The 20,090-nt window shown below is 43.0% G+C and overlaps 1 protein-coding gene across 5 annotated transcripts in view; it reads left to right on the top strand.

Moving 5' to 3' along the window:
• THSD4 (thrombospondin type 1 domain containing 4) overlaps positions 1-20,090 on the top strand; it is a 571,917-nt gene that overhangs the window by 513,892 nt on the left and 37,935 nt on the right. For all 5 annotated transcript variants that reach the window (XR_009606663.3, XM_060620985.3, XM_060620986.3 and 2 more), the window contains 2 exons: positions 13,530-13,705; positions 16,111-16,207. Coding sequence is in view for 4 of the 5 variants with exons in the window: in XM_060620985.3 (XP_060476968.1) it covers positions 13,530-13,705; positions 16,111-16,207 (273 nt within the window). In the remaining variant the exon portion in view is untranslated. The remainder of the gene's footprint in view (positions 1-13,529; positions 13,706-16,110; positions 16,208-20,090) is intronic.

The raw sequence follows: 20,090 nt of genomic DNA, 5'->3' as shown, positions 1-20,090 counted from the left end.
ATATATACAATATATAATATATATATAATATATATACAATATAATATAATATAATATATACAATATAATATAATATATAATGTATAATATAATACATATAATATAATATATAATATAATATATATACAATATATAATATAATATATTATAATATATTAATATTATATAATATATATAACATTAATATATATTATAATTATATATATTAATAATATATAATATAATTATAATATATATAATATATAATATAATAATATATAATATAATATATAATATATAATATATAATATATAATATATAATATATAATATATATATATTATATATAATATATTATATAATAATGTATATATAATATATATATAATATATATATTGTATATAATATATAATATATAATAATATATAATATAATAATTAATATATATTATAATTATATATTAATGTTATATATATTATATAATATTAATATATATTATATAATATTATATATTATATATATACACACACATATATATACACCACATATTTATCCACTCATCTATTATATTATATTATATATATGTGTGTGTGTGTGTATATATATACATATACACAATGGAATATTATATATATACAATATATAATATATATATAATATATATACAATATAATATAATATAATATATATACAATATAATATAATATATAATGTATAATATAATACATATAATATAATATATAATATATATACAATATATATAATATAATATATTATAATATATAATATATGTATAATATTAATATAATATATATATAATATATATAATATGATATATTATAATATGTAATATTTATATATAATATAAATTAATAAATAAAAAATAATATAAATATAATATAATTATATTATATATTAATGTTTAATATATATTATATATTAATGTTATATATATTATATAAATATTAATATATATTATATAATATTATATATTATATATATACACACACATATATATACACCACATATTTATCCATTCATCTATCCCTGGAAACTTGGGCTGCTACTATATCTGGGCTGTTGTAAATAATACTGCAATAAACATGGGGGGTACACATGTCTTTTAAATTAGTGTTTTTGTTTTCTTTTGCTTTCTACCCAGTAGTGGAGTGACTGGATCATACGGTATTTCTATTTTTAATTCTGTAAAGACCCTATTTCTAAATAAGATCACACTCACAGGTTCTGGGTGGACATGAGTTTTGGGGAGACGCTGTGCATTGTCTATGTGGCTGTGCAAATGTGAAGCATGTCCACCTGCCCAGTAGTATTCATTACATTCTTCTCTTTGTTCATAGGGCACTTTCTGTTTTATAGAGTGTGTGTGTGTGTGTGCGCGCGCGTGTGCACATGCGCTTGTGCTGTCATTGCATTTTTTTGTTATGGTTTTAGGGGGGAAGGTTATTTTGCAGTCGAGTGACCAGTGCTGTAAATCCTAGCGGCCTGCTGTTAGGCTGGTGCCAGGCCAGCGGGCGGACTAGCATCCTACATACACAGCACCATCCACCTGACTGCCGTGGCCTTCCTCCCTCAGACCAAGCTGGTTCCACCTCTCACTGCACATGCAGATGCTCTTTTGTTGTGTGTTATGATCACCCACGTGGAATCCTAACGTAGGATCCTAATGCAACTCCGTGAGGTCACCGCAGATGTTCCTTAGTGAGAACTTTTGGGGCAAAGCTGACCAGAGGACCAGGAGGCAGGAAAAGCTGGGTTCTAATCTCACCTCTGACGAATTATTTTTCAGACAGCTCCAGTGTTCCCCGTCTGTGCCAGGGGGAGGATGCATTCTTGCAAACACGTTGCTGCCTTTTACCAACATATGTGGGCCCTGATAAAATGCTTCTCTTCTTACTATTGATAGGGGTGCTGTCTTTAAAAATAGACCTTCTTGGCTTGGGCATTTTGTCAACAAATACTCAACTGAGTTTTCTCTAAGTGCCAGCTCTCGGCTGACACTATGGACCATAAAAAGAAATTTAATAACCAGTCCCCACAGGACTCGGAGATCAGCTACGTAAACTGACATAGGTGTATACCACGGAATATTATGCAGCAGTTAGAAAACAATGACAGTCATTACAGAAACAAAGGTAGATTTTAAAAGCAAAGGGTTATTGGAAACACGGTAATGTTTTTATGAATTATGCATACACATATATATCACGTTAGTGTAGATTCTTGCTGGGACTGGCAGGGTGACGGCAATGGGAATCCAGCATGAAGGGAAAAACAAAATAAGGCAAGAGAAGTAGGCCATGTGAAGCAAAAGCGTCATGAGCTGCAGAGTCGGATTAATTCAACCTTCTGCTCCTGAAGTTAAAAAAAATCTTGCAGAGTTTAGAATCAGCATTTAGAGTAGTAAAACGGGGGTGCCTGGGTGGCTCAGTTGGTTAAGCATCCAACTCTTGGTTTTGGCTCAGGTCATGATCTCACGGTTTGTGAGTTCGAGCCCCACGTCAGGCTCTGTGCTGACAGCTCGGAGCCTGGAGCCTGCTTCAGATTCTGTGTCTCCCTCTCTCTCTGCCCTTCCCCTGTTCATACTCTGTCTCTCTCTGTCTCAAAAATAAATAAACATTAAAAAAATAATAAATAAATAAATAAGACAGCAATGGATTAAGTCTCAGAAAACAGGGCATAGACACAAAGAGTAGGGTTAAGAGGTTGGAGAGAGGAAATAGCAACACTCGAATGGGAACTTCAGGATGAGCAGGGGGCTGCTAACCATACTCAGCAACATCAGAGGGTCTTTTTGTCAGGTATAAATAAGACAGGGCACAACTGAATTTGTTTTTTAAAGCAGACATACAAATTACTGGTATTTCCCACATTTGATTGAATGCAGACAAGGGGCTCTGTGAAGTGGTTAAAGATAGGGGCAAATCATACAAGATCTTGACTGTGAATCGGGGGGCTGGGCTTTATCCTTTAGGTTGGAAATTTAGAGACGGTGGGGAGACTGGAGGAAAGGGGCTCTACCAAGGCACCTCTAGAGTAGCATGCAGGGAGATCCTTGACTCTCTGCTGTGGTCCAGCTATGGGGCAAACAGAGAATGAGACAGGAGGCCACTGAGCAGGAGAGGGAAGGAGGGGCCCAAAGGGGCAGCAAAGGGGATGATACCCCTGATGAGCAATCAGCTAACAGGAAGACAGCTAGGAAAGAGCAGAAGATGGTTGCCAAAACTTGAATCTGAGTAATGGGAGAATAATGTTTTCAACGGAGGGGTTAGGAAGCAGGCTCATTTAGGATGACAAAGATACTGGGTTTATCCGTAGATAAACTGAGCTATGGTGAACATTCCTGGAGTTCAGTTCTAAAGGAAGGTCCTAAACATGGTGCTTCCCTGCTCCTGGGAGTAGACAGTGGAGCCGAGAAGGGGAATGTGGCCCTGAGACCCCTGGGCAGACCCCAGGGGCAGACCTGCTGCCCCCTGGGGGCGGGAAGAGGCATGATAGGTACTCAGGAAATGTGGTGTGAATGAACTTTGGGACTTCTTATTCAACAGCCAGTGTTATCTCTAGCACCAGATGGCAACTGTCACTACTGATCTAAATCCTTCCATGGCTCCCCAGTGCCCACAACCCAGCTCCACAGTCTGCCCAAAGTCGCCCCTCCCCACCTCATGTCCAAGGGCACTCCTTGCACACCCACTCCACTCCAGCCCCTAGCACCCCAGGATGCCCCTGCTGTAGCACCACCACACTGTCCCCCACCCCTCCAAGGTCAGGCCCGTTCCTGTCCCTGCCTTTGTCCATGCCTTTCTCTGTCCCCAGATGCCCTTCCCCTGTCCTCTGACTGGTGAACTCCTCACCATGCCAATTCCTGCTCATATGTCACCTCCTCTCCTAAATTCTCTACACTCCCAAGGAAATTTTGACAGCCTCTCAGTTCACGTGTATCAGCACGTGTCTGAGCTCCCGAAACTGTCGGCTGTCTTCGCTTTATAACCCCCACCCCCAGTGCTTTGCCCAGTTTATTTTCTTACTTAAACCATAGGCGGAATCTATTTCATACATTATTTGAGGCCTAAAAACACATAAAGTTTATTTATAGTTAGTAAGTATCAAAGGAAATCTGGAGTCAAAACAAATCAAATGTTAATATTTTAAAGAACGAGAATTCACCTTACTTACTATAATTTAGCAATGAAAGAAGAACAAAGACTTGGCATTTCCCTTTATTCAACCGGTGATCATAGAGTGCCAAAGAGAGCCAGCCTTCTTTCTCTCATACTCTGATTTTCAGTCCAACTGTGTTACATCATGTTCTAGAAAATCACACAGGCTCAATTCTTTCCAAAATGCCAAAGCAAATCTGAACTGAAAAATTACTGGGTGATATGTGCATATAGCTGTTTAACAGAAACTGTAATTTGGATACTATATTAAGCTGGACCTGGATCCTACCTAAAAAGAAATATTTGTGCTTCTTTTTTTTTTACAGCATTTTTATGCATCACTGCGTGTATTTACCATTTTGGTCAGGAGGCAGGGAGGGCATTTTTGAGATTGGGATTCTTAAACAGGAATATTCAGACACAAATAGGACTTTAAGGAGTCTCCAAGAATCTCTTATCTCAACTCCAAAGTTAAAATATGGTAGATCAGAAGAATACTGCTCATAATTTACTTCTATTCAACAAGCATTTATTAAGTGCCAACCAAGCACCAAGTAGTGGGCAAAAATGTATATGTCACAATATCTGTTTTTAAAGCACTCAACTTCTAGCAAGGGAGGTGGGTACGTAAATATATAACATAAGGCAGGGAAATAAACTTAATAATAGAAACCAGCCATGACATACTTGTTTGTCTAGATGCTACTTCCTTCTGTCCCCATCAGATCTGGACCCTCAGCTTCATTCGTATTCAAATCCTAAAACGTATTCGGAACCACTTTTAGCCTTTGGCAGTTTTGTGGGGCATCACAGCGACAGGGTGGCAGGATTTTGTGGGAGCCATGCACACAGCCTTCCTTTAGCATATTTATACCTGGCAGTAGAAATTCAAAGCGTATCAAAGAATGCTGGGGCTTTGACCCAATTTCTTGTTTGATTATACACGTTGTTTTCCCTTAATCAAATTTCTAGCTATTATCTCCTAAAAGTTAGCTTGAAGCTTTTGAAAAGTAGATGGGGTCATCAAGATTAAGTAATACCAGTAATGCTTGTTGCTAGAAGCATGTTTCTGCTGCTTCTTTTTTTTTTTAATTTTTTCATGTTTATTTATTTATTTTGCGAGAGCATGAGCAGGGAAGTGGCAAAGAGAGAGGGAGAGAGAGAATCCCAAGCAGGCTCCACGCAGTCAGCACGGAGCCCAACATGAGGCTCGATCCCATGAACTGTGAGATCATGACCTGAGCCAAAATCAAAAGATGGACACTTGGGGTGCCTGGGTGGCTCAGTCGGTTAAGCATCCGACTTCGGCTCAGGTCATGATCTCGCGGTCCGTGAGTTTGAGCCCCGTGTCGGGCTCTGTGCTGACTGCTCAGAGCCGGGAGCGTGTTTGATTCTGTGTCTGCCTCTCTCTCTGACCCTCCCCCGTTCATGCTCTGTCTCTCTCTGTCTCAAAAATAAATAAACATTAAAAAAAATTAAAAAAAAAAGATGCACATTTAACTGACTGAACCACCAGGTGCCCCATGTTTCTGCCTCTTAGCCTTCTTGACAGACAGAGCCAGGAGGTATATGCATGTATATGTCCAGATGCATACACACACATAAAAATGTGTGCACACACAAGTACATCTAAACACGCACGTACATAATTTCAAGATCATGAATTTACACTATCTCAAAGTCAAATCCATCCCACAGTGTTCCGTCTGGCCTTCTCCCATTCCATATCTATGTCTCCTTTTCCACAACGAGATCCCTGGCTTCCAACAGCAACTCCGGGGTACTCACTTTGGAAAAATGTTTGGCAGTACAAACTATAATTAAACATACATGTGCCCGTGATCCAGAAATTCTACTTCTGGGGACATCTCCCAACAGAAATGAGGACTTATATCCAGCAAAAGCATACACAAATGTCTATAGCAGCTTTCCCTATAAGAGCCAAAAACTAGAAACAACCCCCAGACCAGTCAATAATGGAAAAAGCAAATAAATGTGGCATATTCATATAATACTAAGTTGCCGTGGAAACGAATAAACTACTGATAAATGCAGCAGTTTGGATGAATCTCATGGACATGAAGTTAAGTAAAAGATGTCCAGCACAAAAGAATAGTATTCCATTTACTCAAAATACAAAAACGAGCAAAATTATTGGTGCTAGAGGGCAGAGTAGTGATAACCCTGGAGGCTTGTGGGGACAGAGTAATGACTTTGAGGGAGCAGGAAGGGAGCCTTATGGGGGTCTGGAATGGTCTATATCTTTATTTGGGTTGTAGTAACACAGTTGTAATACCAAGATAAGAAGTCATCAGGCTATAAACATAGAATTTAAATACTTTGCTGTATGAATTATATCCTAATTTTTTTAAAAAATTGATACAGCTACCAGTTGGGTTGCTGGAAATTCGCTCAACTGAAATGAATTAATCAAACAAATCTCACATGTGTTCAAGAAATGACGACTACATCAGAGCTTAATCATCTGCCTGGCAGCTACTGCTCTTCTGTTGTAAGACACATGCCATGTCCATAATGTAAGAATGGGGAGAATTGTGCATCCTAGGATTTAACAACACAGTATGTGGGCTTATCCGGTGTCTTGAGATAATTTTTGATTGTTGAGCTGAATTGGACTCTGTTTTACACCATACCCCACCCAGGGCCAGTCATCGCTCAAACCCGTCATGGCGTATGCCTTGTAAATAAAGTCACATGAATCTAGGTGCCCTCTAGGATCAATTAATGATAACGAAATCCCTGGAAAGGTTGGCGCTGGGAATCCTAAATGCCCACAGACGGGGAGGGTGTCGTGGTGACAGCTTCACTGGTAGGGTGGAATACAGCCACAACCTCCAGACTGGCCCTTTGTCCTCCCTGTTCTCAGCGTCTGCCCTGTTGTCCAGGCAAAGCCAGATATGAGACATGAAACCATTCCTGCCTTGATCGAGAAGCTTTCCCTGTTGATCAGGACTCGAAAGTAAGAGATGGTTATAATAAAAATTAAAATATAATAAAGTAAGGGTGGTTTTCCAACTTTCAATATACCACAACCACCTGGAGGGCTTGTGAAACCCATATGCTGGACCCCACCCCAGAGCCTGGGGTTCAGCCAGTCTGAAGCTACACCTCTAACCAGCTTCCAAGGGGGTGCTGGTGCTGCTGGTCCAAGGACCACACTTTGAGAACTACTGGTAGAATGGAAAGAATATGAAATCAGAGCATCAAAGCTCAAGTCCTGAACTCCACTAATAATCTATGACTTTGAGCAAGCAACTTAATCTCCCTGAGCCTCTTTCCTCTTCTGTGTAACAAAGGTACTATGTGTCCTGTTTGCCTTATGCAACTGGCTTTGGTATTACGTGAATTCCTTTCTGTTTTGAAAACCATAAATCATTAGACCAGAAGGTCTTCAATTCTTTGTGCCGTGGACTCCCTTCTCAGATCCCCTCTCAGACCACTGATTTTAAATCCATAAAATAAGATACAGAAGAGTACAGTGGAAACCAATTGCACTGAAATATAATTATCAAAATATTTTTAGAAAAAGATTTGCTTCTTAGTAATTTTTAGCAGCATGTGTGTCTTTAAGATAGGAGATCTCACGGGGAGTCTAATCATCACTGTTGCTGCAGGATAGTGATAGGTTTTTAAACAATATTTCAGACTACCTGTAACATCTGTAATGTCCTGTGAATACATAGGTGATTCCTATTGGTGACAAAGTCACCAGAGAAACTGCTAATTCCATTAGGATACAGCGCACAAAGTACTGCTGATACTGTTAGGATTGGTGGCTGAATTTATCGTAGAAGGAACCCTACACTCAGGATGTAACTGACCCCTCCAAGGAGGTAGTGCGAGGTGAGTAGGTGTGTTCCGTTTTCAGGATATCCAGATGAGCGAGCATATTCTGAGACTCACTTGGGTTTGTGCCCACACGTGAGCTTCCGTGGAAGCCCATAGACTGGGGCGACGATGGCAGGGCCGCAGACCTCCAGCTGGCATCACAAGGCGGCCGGTGATGTCTGACCCTTTCGTCCTTGCTCCTGGTCTGCCACTTCCCAGACAGCTTCTTAGAACTTCCGAAACATCGAGAAGCTTGGAATTTTGTTAGGAGGAACTCCGTTCTCATTTCCCAAAGGGAGAAACACGACAAGCTCGCAGTGATCTGTTGGCTGTCAGGAGGCCACCTTTCTTGTTTGGACGCGGGGCCTGGCATTTCGGCCCGGCGGCAGCAGGCGTTAAGATTGTGGGATAAGGTGCCTGAGAAGCAGGGCTTAGTTCTATAAGCGATTCCTATGTGAATCTTGGAGAAGGGCTTTGTTGGTGCAGATAGTTTAGGCCAGACGTAGATGCCCAGAGTTGGCAGCTAAAACGAACGAAAGGCATATGTCAAACGAGAGTGGAGGTTTCCTCTTATTGACACAGTTGTGACAAGCTTCGCCAAAGCTTGACCTTCCATGAACACACCCGCTAGCAAGAGCCATGAGTCACCTGCACCTTTTTGTGGGGTAGTTCTGGACACCATTACGCAGCCCTGGAACTGCTTACAGGCACGTAAATTGTGGGTGCAGCTGCTTTCAATATGCAAGCCCAGGTGGGACTAGTTCTGGAGCCGTTTCAGAAGCTAACCTGTGGGCATATGGAATCAGGCCCATGTCTGCGAAAAACCTCACATGGCTTTTTTTAATGCTTTGCTATTATATGGTGAAAGATTCACCTAAACCCGGAGAGCAGGGGCAGGGGTAACAGTAGTAGATGGTAAAAAGATTTGGGGTCCCCATGTTTTAGTTCCTGGGAAACCCTCACAGTTCCCTCCTACGCGGTATTTCAGATGGTTTTTTTAATGGACTTTTTGGTTTCCAGATAACAACCTCTTCTACGATATTGCCATTAAGAGCAATAAAACCTTAGCCAGAACCTACATCAGTTCTGAGCTTTGGATGCTCTGAATGAGATTTTAAGAAGAACCAGTAAAAAGGGGGAAAATGTGTATATCCCTCGGGAGTATTTCTGCTTGTACCATGTCCCTTAAATTAACTGAAAAATGTTGAAGCTTTAAAGAAGGTAATATACACATATGGTAAAACAAATTCTAAATGGCAATAAAAAGATATAAAATGGGAAATAAATGTTTCCCTTCTCATCTCCCATCCCAACCTAAACCCTTGTTCCTGTCCCCAAATGTTAACGGTTTTATGACTTTCTCTGAAAAGCTTTATGCATGGGCGTATGTGTTTTATGTATATGCCTTTATTTAAAAGTGTATACAAATGAGATCATACCAAACACACTATGTTGCATTTTGTTTCATTTGAACAAAACGGATGGCTCGGTCAGTTAAGCATTCAACTTCAGCTGAGGTCATGACCTCGTAGTTCATGAGTTCGAGCCCCACTTTGCTGACAGCTCAAAGCCTGGAGCCTGCTTCAGAGTCTGCGTCTCCCTCTCTCTCTGGCCCTCCCCCACTCGTGCTCTGTCTGTCTCTCAAAAATAAAACAAACATTTAAAAAGTTTAAATAAAAATTTATCACGGAGTTCTCATACCCACACACACAGACCTATCTCGTTTTTACGGTCACCTAGCATCCCACTGCGTGGACATTCAGTATGACAAATTATGTAAATAATCCTCTACTGAGGATTGAGGTATTTAGGTTGTTTGGGGGTTTTCTCTATTTAAAAAAATCTGCAGAGAATATCCTTGTTACAAACGCTTGTGTGTCCTTATAAAAGTATATCCCTCAAAGTAGTTTCCTGCAAGTACAATTCTTGGGTCAAGTGTGTAGGCATTTAAAGTTTTAGCAATGTAACCAAACTGCCCTCCACTATGGTTGAGTTGGCTTACATTCCCACCAACAATGTTATGGATGCCTGCTTACTCGCACACCTGCCAATTCCGGCAATAGTAAAGGTTTTCAAACATTTGCCATTCTGGTGGGTCAGGAATATCCCATCGTGGTTTTGATTTGCATTTCTTAAATTATAAGTAAGGCAGAGCAGCTTTTCATTTGCTTATGAAATATCGGGACTTGGTTTTCTTTAAATTGCCTGTTGATCATTCCTTGCCTATCTTTCTTTTGAGCTGGTGCCTTTCTCTGCTATCCAGCTTTGCCTTGAGCAAATATGAATTCCTACTAGGTGGTAAGCTCTCTGCTGATCGCTAGACCTGTAACAGTGAGGAAACACCTTTTGGAGCCGGCAGTGTTCCGGGAGACAAACGTTAGTCCAGTCAGACTCTGAATGGATGTATGTACAGAGTTAAGTGCCTTGGATGAGAGGCTTTGGCATCTCGTAGAACATGTGAAAGAAAAGACAGACCTGACTGGGGGTTGGGGAAGAGCTGACATCTAAAGAACAAATTGGATTTGGGGTTCAGAGAAACACCTTCTAGAAGAAGGAACAGATTGTGGAGGGAACATGAGGTATTAGATGAGCTAAAAGAAGGCCAGGGAGCAGAGCACAGAGAGAAGAATAAAAGCGGTGCACAGTGAGGCTAGACCACATCACCGTGGACCACGTCACCCATTAAGGATTAAGGGCTTCTTCCTTGACAGAAATAGAAAGCCGTTGAAGGATGTTGAGCCATAGTTGATGGTCAGATCTGCATTCTGAAGAGATTACTCTGGCTGAGAAGAAGGGAAATTAGGTAGACCAATTAGAAGGTTTTGAGTTAGTCTGGATGAGATCTGGTGGTAGTCTTGCCCTGGATAATGGCAGCGGACATGGAGAGAAGTAGATGGGTTCAAGAAATATGGAGGAGGTCAAGTATAATTTGATGACGGATTGGATACAGGAGCGGAGGAAGGGAGAGTTGTCCAGGATAATTCCTCCATTTCTAATGAAGCGGATGGTAGTACCACTTACTGACAGAGAAAATGCTGGAAGAGGTCAAGGGCGAGTTCAGACGTCTGAGGGCAGCTGTCAAGTAGGCAGTTAGAGAAAGAAGTCTGGATTGGAAACAGAAATTTGGAAGCCAGCGGAATACAGTAATTAAAGCCATGGCATCGGTGTACTTGCCCATGAAAGTATGGCACCCAAATCAGGTCTACTCTTAATCCTCAAGGAATGCTAATATTCAGTAGCTGAGTAGAGAAAGATGACACAGAAATGAAAGAACAGATGAGCAGCCTAAGAGCCGGAGGACAGCAAGCTGAGTGTGGTGTCCCAGACCAAGAATGTTTCCAATAGGATGGAGGGGCCAGTAGGACCGAATGCTGCTGAGACATCTAGCAAGGGGAGGCCTAGAGCATGCCCATTGGATTTAGCAACATGGAGGTCCTGGTGACATTAATTATAATTGTTTCAGTGGCATAGTGGGGGCAGGAGTCAGGTTGGAGATGTTGAGAAGTGAATGGCAAGTGAGGAAATGGAGAGGCAATATAGACCACTCTCAAGTGTGGTTTTTGAGAGAAAACAGCTCTAAACTTATTCTTCCTTAGTCTCTACTCTTGACCTCCTTTGCCACTCAGTAAGCTGAATTGATTTTATAATTTGGTATTCGGTGTTCCACAGGTGTGGTCTCCCTGTAGCCATGGCAACCAGCCAACCGGGGATGGAGTCTGCCGGGTGGGGAGAATGGGGGTATACCCACCTCTAAACAGAAGGTTCTGCCACCCCTTGGAGCAGCCTGACTCTGCTGGACCTCAGAGACCCACTGTAGAAACGCTGCTGAAAATGTGTTTAAGAAACAAAGAGTCCTTGGGGTGCCTGGGTGGCTCAGTCGGTTAAGCGGCCGACTTCGGCTCAGGTCATGATCTCGCGGTCCGTGAGTTCGAGCCCCGCGTCGGGCTCTGTGCTGACAGCTCAGAGCCTGGAGCCTGTTTCCGATTCTGTGTCTCCCTCTCTCTGATCCTCCCCCGTTCATGCTCTGTGTCTCTCTGTCTCAAAAATAAATAAACGTTAAAAAAAAAAAAATTAAAAAAAAAAAGAAGCAAAGAGTCCTTATATTTTCGAGACACCTCCTGAAAAATATAAGGGTAAAGGGGGTCTGGGATTTGCAGAGGGAAACAGGATAAGCCATGAGTTGATAATTATTGACACTGGGTGATGGGTATACGGTTTATTATACTGTTCTCACTGCTTTTGTTGCTATATAAATTTTTCCATAATACATTGTACAAAATTAAATTTAGTAAGTCTGTGAAAGTGAGGGTGCAGAGATCCAGTGACCATCACAGGCCCACTGTGTATATGACACTTACCACGGGGTCTCCTTTCAACCCAATCCACCATTGGCTTCTGAATTTCATGGTGTCAGATGCCCTAAGGGAGGAAAGTCAGCTCTCACATGCTGTCCTTTGTCCTCTCATAAACACAAGCACCTTGTTCCTTGCCGCTCTTCTCCTCTCTTACCTCCCCTCCTGAGCACAGACACAGTTTTGTCACTTCTCACCTTTGCCAACTTGAACAAGTTCCCTCCCATCTCTGATCAACGCTCTGACAGGGACATGCATCTGCTTAGCTGTGTCATGAGGATTAATTTTAACCGTGTATGTGGGAGGGTCAGCATGGCTCCCAGCCTCAAAAGCCCACAGAAGTCAGGAAGGTCATACAAATGAATGAAGGTGATCAGGTAGGAGAGAATCGTGTGACCCTCTTGACCTATCTTTAGTTTTGTCACTTTTAGTAGACACACAAGTAGAAAGAATTATAAGCAAGTTTCTATTTCCGTAAGACAAATAACAATGCAAGCATGATCATAAATGGAATAAATAACCCATAGCCATCAATAAATGGACAGTACACTGAGACTCAGCCTCAGTGTGGGGGAGTATTAGGGAGTGGGGGGTTAGGACAAAGCAGAGCACGCAAACCCCATCTAACGGGCGGTCCTCCTCGGCTCCAGCTGGTTCCTGCCATGACAGATCGTAGAGCCAATGGTAACATGTCTTCTTGTTTTACAAGAGAAGCTAGAAGCTACAGAACCCAAATTGAATTTGGGTTCAATTATTTCAAAACAAAACAAAACACTATGACGGCCAAACTAAGCCTATCTGTGGGCCAAAATCAGCTCACGGGCTGCCAATGTGCAACCTCTCACCTAGATAACGGGATATACTACGGTTTCCCTTCCCGTCCTTTTCTCTTCTTCCTCTAACTTTCCCCACCCCCCTCTCTATTTCCACATTCTTCTCTCCTGACTACTCTTGCCCCTCTTTTCTATCCTAAGTTCAAGGGGTGGAAGGCATTGAATGGGTTGAAGAAGTGAACCAAGAAGTTGAAGAAACCCGAAGGGATGTGATCTAGATGCCTCACTTCCCTCAGGGCCTAGATCAGTGCCTAGCACATAGTGGGTCCTAATGGAACACTTCACTTTCTTGTGCATACCCTGCCCTTACCCGAGGAATCATCTCGTTTTTCTTGACAGCTTTGCGAAGTCGTTCTGGCCGCTCCATCATCAACGGGAACTGGGCAATTGACCGGCCAGGAAAATACGAAGGTGGAGGGACCATGTTCACCTACAAGCGTCCAAATGAGATTTCGAGCACCGCTGGAGAATCCTTTTTGGCCGAAGGCCCCACTAATGAGATCTTGGATGTCTATGTGAGTTTGGATGTTTCTGGACTGTTTGAATTTTGCATCTTGCTTCTTCTAAGTCCCACCCTGAGCGCAAATAAGCAACAGATCATTGCCTGTGCTCAATAAAACCATTTGAGCTGAGCCTTTGAGGTGCCTAAATGCTTGGCGTTCACCTCCACCATTCACCTCCCAATGTACCTAGCTCATAGAAACCTTAAACTCTGCCAGATGCTTATTACCCTCAGAGTTTATTGACCCCCTAAAACCATTTTTACTTGTTGAACCAAATCAGAGGCAAAACATACCCTTTATTTCATGAGCATTGGCTCCGCTCCCGGCACTTTTTTCCTAATGCTAATTTGGCATGTTTTCTTTTTATGGCAAAAGAAAGCAAATGCCCAAGGCAAGACAAGACCGCTCAAGTTCCCAGCCCTCTTCAAATTCTATGAAAGCAAAGGAAGAAACGAGAACTGCAGAGTACTCCAGACGATGTGCAATAAAGCTTGAAGGAACAATACAGACGTTTACTACAAGTTCCTTGCCTTACAGAAGACACAATTCGGGATTTATTTTACAAGAAACTAAATTATTAGGTTGCCCAAGAATATAAAATGTCCTTATTTTTCAAAGAAACCACTAAAATCCAGTCTTCTTAAAACTCTCAGGAAATCAAAAAGGTGACAAGACATAAAACTCAAATCAGGTTTTGATAAAGACGAGCTCAGCCACAGACCTGTACTGTCTTCCCATCTCTAAAGCCATGCTAATCTACATGCTATTTGCTCTTAGGATTCTATAAATATTCGTTCTCCAGCTGTACAGTTACATGTTCATTCCTGTTGGGCCTAGTGGCTCATAGACTAGAAACTATAAAAGAAGCCTTGTTATAGTTAATTTTGAATATTTTTTTTTTAAGACTGTCCAGTTGGTTGTTGGACTCTGGGTAAGTTTCCAATGGCATCAGGGGTAAAAACCCAGATTGTTAAAGGCCCGGTGTGGGTGGTCTGGGATTCGGTGGCCAACAATAATTTCATAAATGGGACAGGGTTTGCACTGGCAGAATGCTCGTGTAGAAGAGGCATGGGGGAGGCAGGGAGGGTTTCCAGCCTCAGACCCACTGTTAAATTATGTGGAAAGAGAAACGAGAGAATTAGGGGTAGATGGTGGGAAACAGAGGTCACCCCACTTCCCCCCTTGGGGCTCTGTGCTCACCACCATGGTTCCTGGGTGTAGGGAGGTCAGTGGTTCTCACGTCTGCCTTCCCACGGGTGATTGTAGAATGGAGGCCCCTTTTCACATGTAGGAAGAAGGTAAGGGATGATGGCGGGCAGAATGGACACTCTCATGAACAAAACAGGTCCCACCATGCAGGAGTGACTCGGAGACGCTTGTGGCTTAAAGCTTCCAAGAGATAGTTGTGATTCTAACCTCTTGCTCCAGATGAAGAAATCAAAAACCGTGAGACCATGGGACTTGCTCTAGGGTATACAACTGGCCAACAGGAGAGCCCCTTTATAAAGCAGTAGGGACAGTGTCTCCTTGCCTGGCTTGTATTTACACTGAGGATTCCCATTCTGCTGCTCCATTTAGCCCAGCGCCCTGCCCCTCGCCAGGAAGGCCATAGGCACAAAGGACTCTGTGTTCCAAAGCCAATAGGGAGGGATTTTTTCTGCAAAGGCCTGCTGATTGATTTTGTGGTTTTTGTCCGAGACGGTGTTTAATTCCTGACTTCTGCTGCTTCCTGCTTGATATCCTGCTTTTGTCATTGGTTCCTGAGAGAACAGGAACCAGGGAGACTTACTTCCCTTACACCTGTTTTCCTGACCACCCCCCACCCCCACATCTCTCTGTGGCTCTGGAGCTTTCCTTGGATGAGAGGGGATGAGATCCAGAGATGAACGAGGGAGAAGGTGGGCCAGACCTTTCCTGAGCCAGCCTCATGGCCACATAGGGTTCTTTGAAGGGACCTCAGGGATGCCAGGCTGGCTCTGCCCAAGGCGGCTGGCTCTTCTTTGCATGATTTTCTCTCGCCACCTAGTGTTCAAATGTGTTCCCCTGTAGCATAGACATGGCTGTCTGGGCTATTTTGAGAGCACTGAGCACAATCTAAGCTATGGTATAAGATGGTTGAGAGCCAACAGAAAGGTTCTGCTACCATCGGTCCCGCTACCATCGGTCCCATCTTCCTATTTGGAATGTATAAAATCTTGACTTTCCCCCTAGTTTTCTTCCAAGTTCTTCATTCTTCAAAAGCAAAGAACAAAAAACAATCCAGGAAGAGCTTTCATTTAATCTGCCACAGGTTCACTAATAAGATCAGATCTGAATCAACCCACTCATTAATAGATAGTGCCATTTATACCACGGAAACTTGGCCCACAGGCAAGGTGTGTGTGACAGTGCGGTGACATTGACCTTTGTGTTGTCAGATGATACACCAGCAGCCTAATCCGGGAGTCCACTATGAGTACGTCATCATGGGGACCAACGCCATCAGCCCCCAGGTGCCTCCTCACAGGAGACCAGGTAAAATCTCTTGTGTTTCTGCCAAGCATACCTGCTATTTCCTTCTAAAGCCCCCCTGTCTCTTCCTGTGCATCTCCCTTGTGTCTCTCAGTCAACATGGAGAAACCCACGGGCACGCACTTGATATCAGAGAATGCTTTACTATTTGTCTGAGCCTTTGCTGATGAGCGTGTCTCATTCACTTGATTCAAAAATGAGGTGGACATCCTGAATCTATCTTTCCAGTTCGAGATTTGGAAGCACCTCGTATTAGGTTCCTACAGCTGCCCTAACAAATTTTCGCAAACTTAGTGACTCAGAACCACACAAATTTGCTATCATACGGTTCAGGAGGTCAGAATCTGTCCAAAACGGGTCTTGCTGGGCGGGAACCAAGGTGTCGGTGGGCCATGCTCCTATGGGAGGCCCTAGGGGGCTCTGTCGCCCTGCCCTTTCCACTTCAAGAGGCCTCCTGAACTCCTTGCTTCCGGGCCCCTTCCCGCATCTCCAAAGCCAGCTGAGTAGCACCTTCGGATCTTGGGCTCCGACCCCATTTTTCCGTCATCACATCTCTGTCTCTGACTCTCGTCCTCCTGCCTCTTGCTCGTGAGCATACAGATGATGACATCGGGCCCATCCAGACAATCCAAGACAAGTCTCCATCCCCAAATCTTTAACTTCCTCACATCTGCAAAGTCCCTTTTACCATATATGGTAACATATTCACAGGTTCCAGGGATTAAGATGCAAACATCTTCAGAGGGCCATTATTCTGTCTACTTCATGCCTTTTCTCTTGGTCCCCTTTGCTTCCGTCAACACTGCTTTGACTTCTAAGAAAAGAATAATGAGTTCACGCCTAGCTGTCTACCTCTTTCCCGTAGGCTTTGCTGATAGACACAGCAGGCAGCCCTCTGACTCCACAGATATTTCTTTACCAAATGATAATGGAGCCCACCACCCAAACGGAGACTTTCTTTTCCATCTTTTGAACAGGAAGGTCTGCATAAATATTAATGGTATCATCACCCACACACTGAGTCCTTGCTCTGTGCCAGATACTGCTGAGCCCTTCACACAGATTAACTCATCAAATTATCACAATAGTGCTCAGAGGAAGGCGCTATTATTAGCCTCATTTTAAAAGTAAGGAAATAGAAGCTTAGATTGACTTATTTGCCCAGGTCCCACAGGGACCTCAGGCCAGCCTGTGTGACTATGTAACTGTTATGCTTCTTTGAGTTACCTGGTCTGACAACGGTCCTGGGAAGTGAGGGCACAGGAGGCCCGGCCCACCATCCTTCTCCAGCCCACCACATGGATAACCGGGTTATCTGATTGTCACAAGTCAGGCAGAAACCATCTGGCTGCATGGAGACAACAGGGTGTGTGCCCAGCCTATGGGGTGCCCGTGTTGTCCAAACAGCAAATCAGCACAGCAGGAATGATACATAGTCTGAGAAACCAAGTGCAGATGGCAGAATATTGAGGTTACTGAGGTCTGATGCTGATCGATAAGGCAATTGGACAGACTACTTGAAATCATATAAGGTGATGATGACTGATAACAAGCCTGATGAGTCTCAGCTGATCGGTAGCATGGGATTGATGACCTGGGACAGGCAGGCCCAGAAGGAGTCAGTTGTAGAAAGTTGGTGAGGAGGAGCATTCTGGGATTCGGCTTTACCCTCCATGAACTCGAATTCAGCTCTGCTGGTTTCTGCTGGCTTGCTTCAGACAAGTCAGGAACTCTCTGAGCACATCCCTAGTCTACAAAATGGTGAGGGAAAAAACCCTACACTCCCAGGATTTTTTTGGAGGCGACAGGCAGTGGAAAAGGATTGAATATCAGGTATCCATCCCGGCACGGTGCCCAGTGTATGCGAGGTACGCAAATGATTTTAAAATGTTTTTGTCTGGTAACATTTTAGTCTCACTTATAGCGGGATGACTAGTCTTGATTCTGTTGATTTAAACTGCATATAATTTAAGCCACAAAATATTTTAAGTAGCCAACTAAATAAGAAATATGGGTGAAGGGTGGGAGAGCCCTAAGTTTTAACTGGATTCTACAGTAACTCTGGGATCTGCATCCTTAGTTTGTATCGAACTTGAACAATATTCGGTCAAAATAGAAATATATAAAGTAAGATACAAGTGTTCCATAACTGGCCAAACTTGGAAGCAACCAAGATATCCTTCGTTAGGTGAATGGATGAATAAGCTGTCTGGTACCTCCAGACAGTGGAATGTTATTCAGCACAAAAAGAAATGAGCTGTCAAGCCATGAAAAGACATGGAAGAAAGGTCAGTGCCCATTATTAAAGTGAAAGAAGTCGATCTGAAAAGCCTCCACGCTGCATGATTCCAACCATACGACATTCTGAAAAAGGCAAAACTATGAGGACGTTAAACAGGTTCCCAGGGGCAAAGGGGGAGGGAGGGACGAATAGGCAGACAGAAGATTTTGAGGGCAGTGACACTATTCTCAATGCTACCGTAATGGTGGGTACATAGCATTACACATTTGTCGAAACCCATAAATTGTACATCACCAGACTGAGCCCTGATGTAAACCATGGGCTTTGGGTGATAATGGTGTGTCGATGCAGGTTCGTGGATGGCAACAGCTGTCCTATTCTGGTGCAGGATGTTGATGGGGGAGGCTGTGCGTGTGTGGGGCCAGGGAGGATATGGAACCTTTCCACTTAATTTTGCTGTGACCCTAAAACTGCTCTAAAAAAAGAATAATGTCTATGAAAAAAAAGAAAAGGTAATATGCCCCGACCTCATCCCTCCCACCCCATCCCAAGAGGGAATATCTCTTTACAACTCGGTGGGATTCCACACAGCCCTTTCCTGTGCACATAGAAACACGCTTACAGCCACTTGGAACCTTTGCCTGCAATCCAAGTGTACAAGGGACATTGCATGCTGGGCTTTTCCAGAAGTCTAACTGAGATCTCACCTCAACTTCAAACCTATTTGAAACTTGTAGAAAATTCAATCTCAGTCAATATGGGGGCCCCCCACACACCCCTGATAGGAGTGAAGATCACCATGAGTAAGGTCTGCGGTGCTCAGGAAGCCCCAGCCCCCTGACTCCACCCTCTCCTCGCCTTGGAAATACTTCTCCCTCTGCCTGTGTCTCTCAAAAACTGCTCTCCACCTTTCCTTCCTTTCTTTTCCTCTTTTCCCTCAACGGGCTGGGTATCTGGGCCTCCTTATCCTTCCTGAGAACTCAGGCTTTCACTGTAGGAAGGAAGAGCTGTTGACTTTCAGCAGCTTGTACTCTCTCTCCTGCAAAACTCCGAGGCCAGAAAACCTAAGGGCTTGGCCACTTGGACTGGGAGAGGAGGAGGAACAGACACAAGGGGCAGAAAGCAGATTTAGTCTCCGGAGGTGTCCGGCCACACCTCGGCATGTATGTGTTTGCAGGCTAAACTCTGCCGTGCTTTTTCCTCTCGTCAAACAACAGATCGGTCATCTTTCCATATCACAACATATATTTTCTCCATTTTTTTTGTTCCATTCTTAAAAAAAAAAAAAAGTAACCTAGCATCCATTCATGGTTGTAGCATGATGGTTTTTAACCAGGACCCTGGTGGACATTTAAATCCACTCCGCTGTTTGGCTATTTCAAATAACGCTTTACTAGCCATGGTTGTACATGCAGCTTTATGCAAAAGAATGGGAATATTTGCACGATGAATGTCCTAGAAACTGAATCACTAGGTCAGGAGGCACGTGCGTGTAAAACGAGGGTGGATGTGACCAAATTGCCCTCCAAAAACTTGTGTCTATCTACCCTCCCCTTCTCCAGTGTATTTCCCTGTACTTTCCATGAGGGGTTTAGGAATTTAGGGTCTCCAAAGTTTCTGATACTTACTGTCAGGCTAATAAGG

The sequence above is a fragment of the Panthera onca genome, chromosome B3 (genome assembly GCF_046562875.1).
Source record: "Panthera onca isolate mPanOnc1 chromosome B3, mPanOnc1 haplotype 2, whole genome shotgun sequence".
In the NCBI taxonomy this organism is placed as follows: domain Eukaryota; kingdom Metazoa; phylum Chordata; class Mammalia; order Carnivora; family Felidae; genus Panthera; species Panthera onca.
This window is presented reverse-complemented; position numbering and strand designations above follow the sequence as displayed.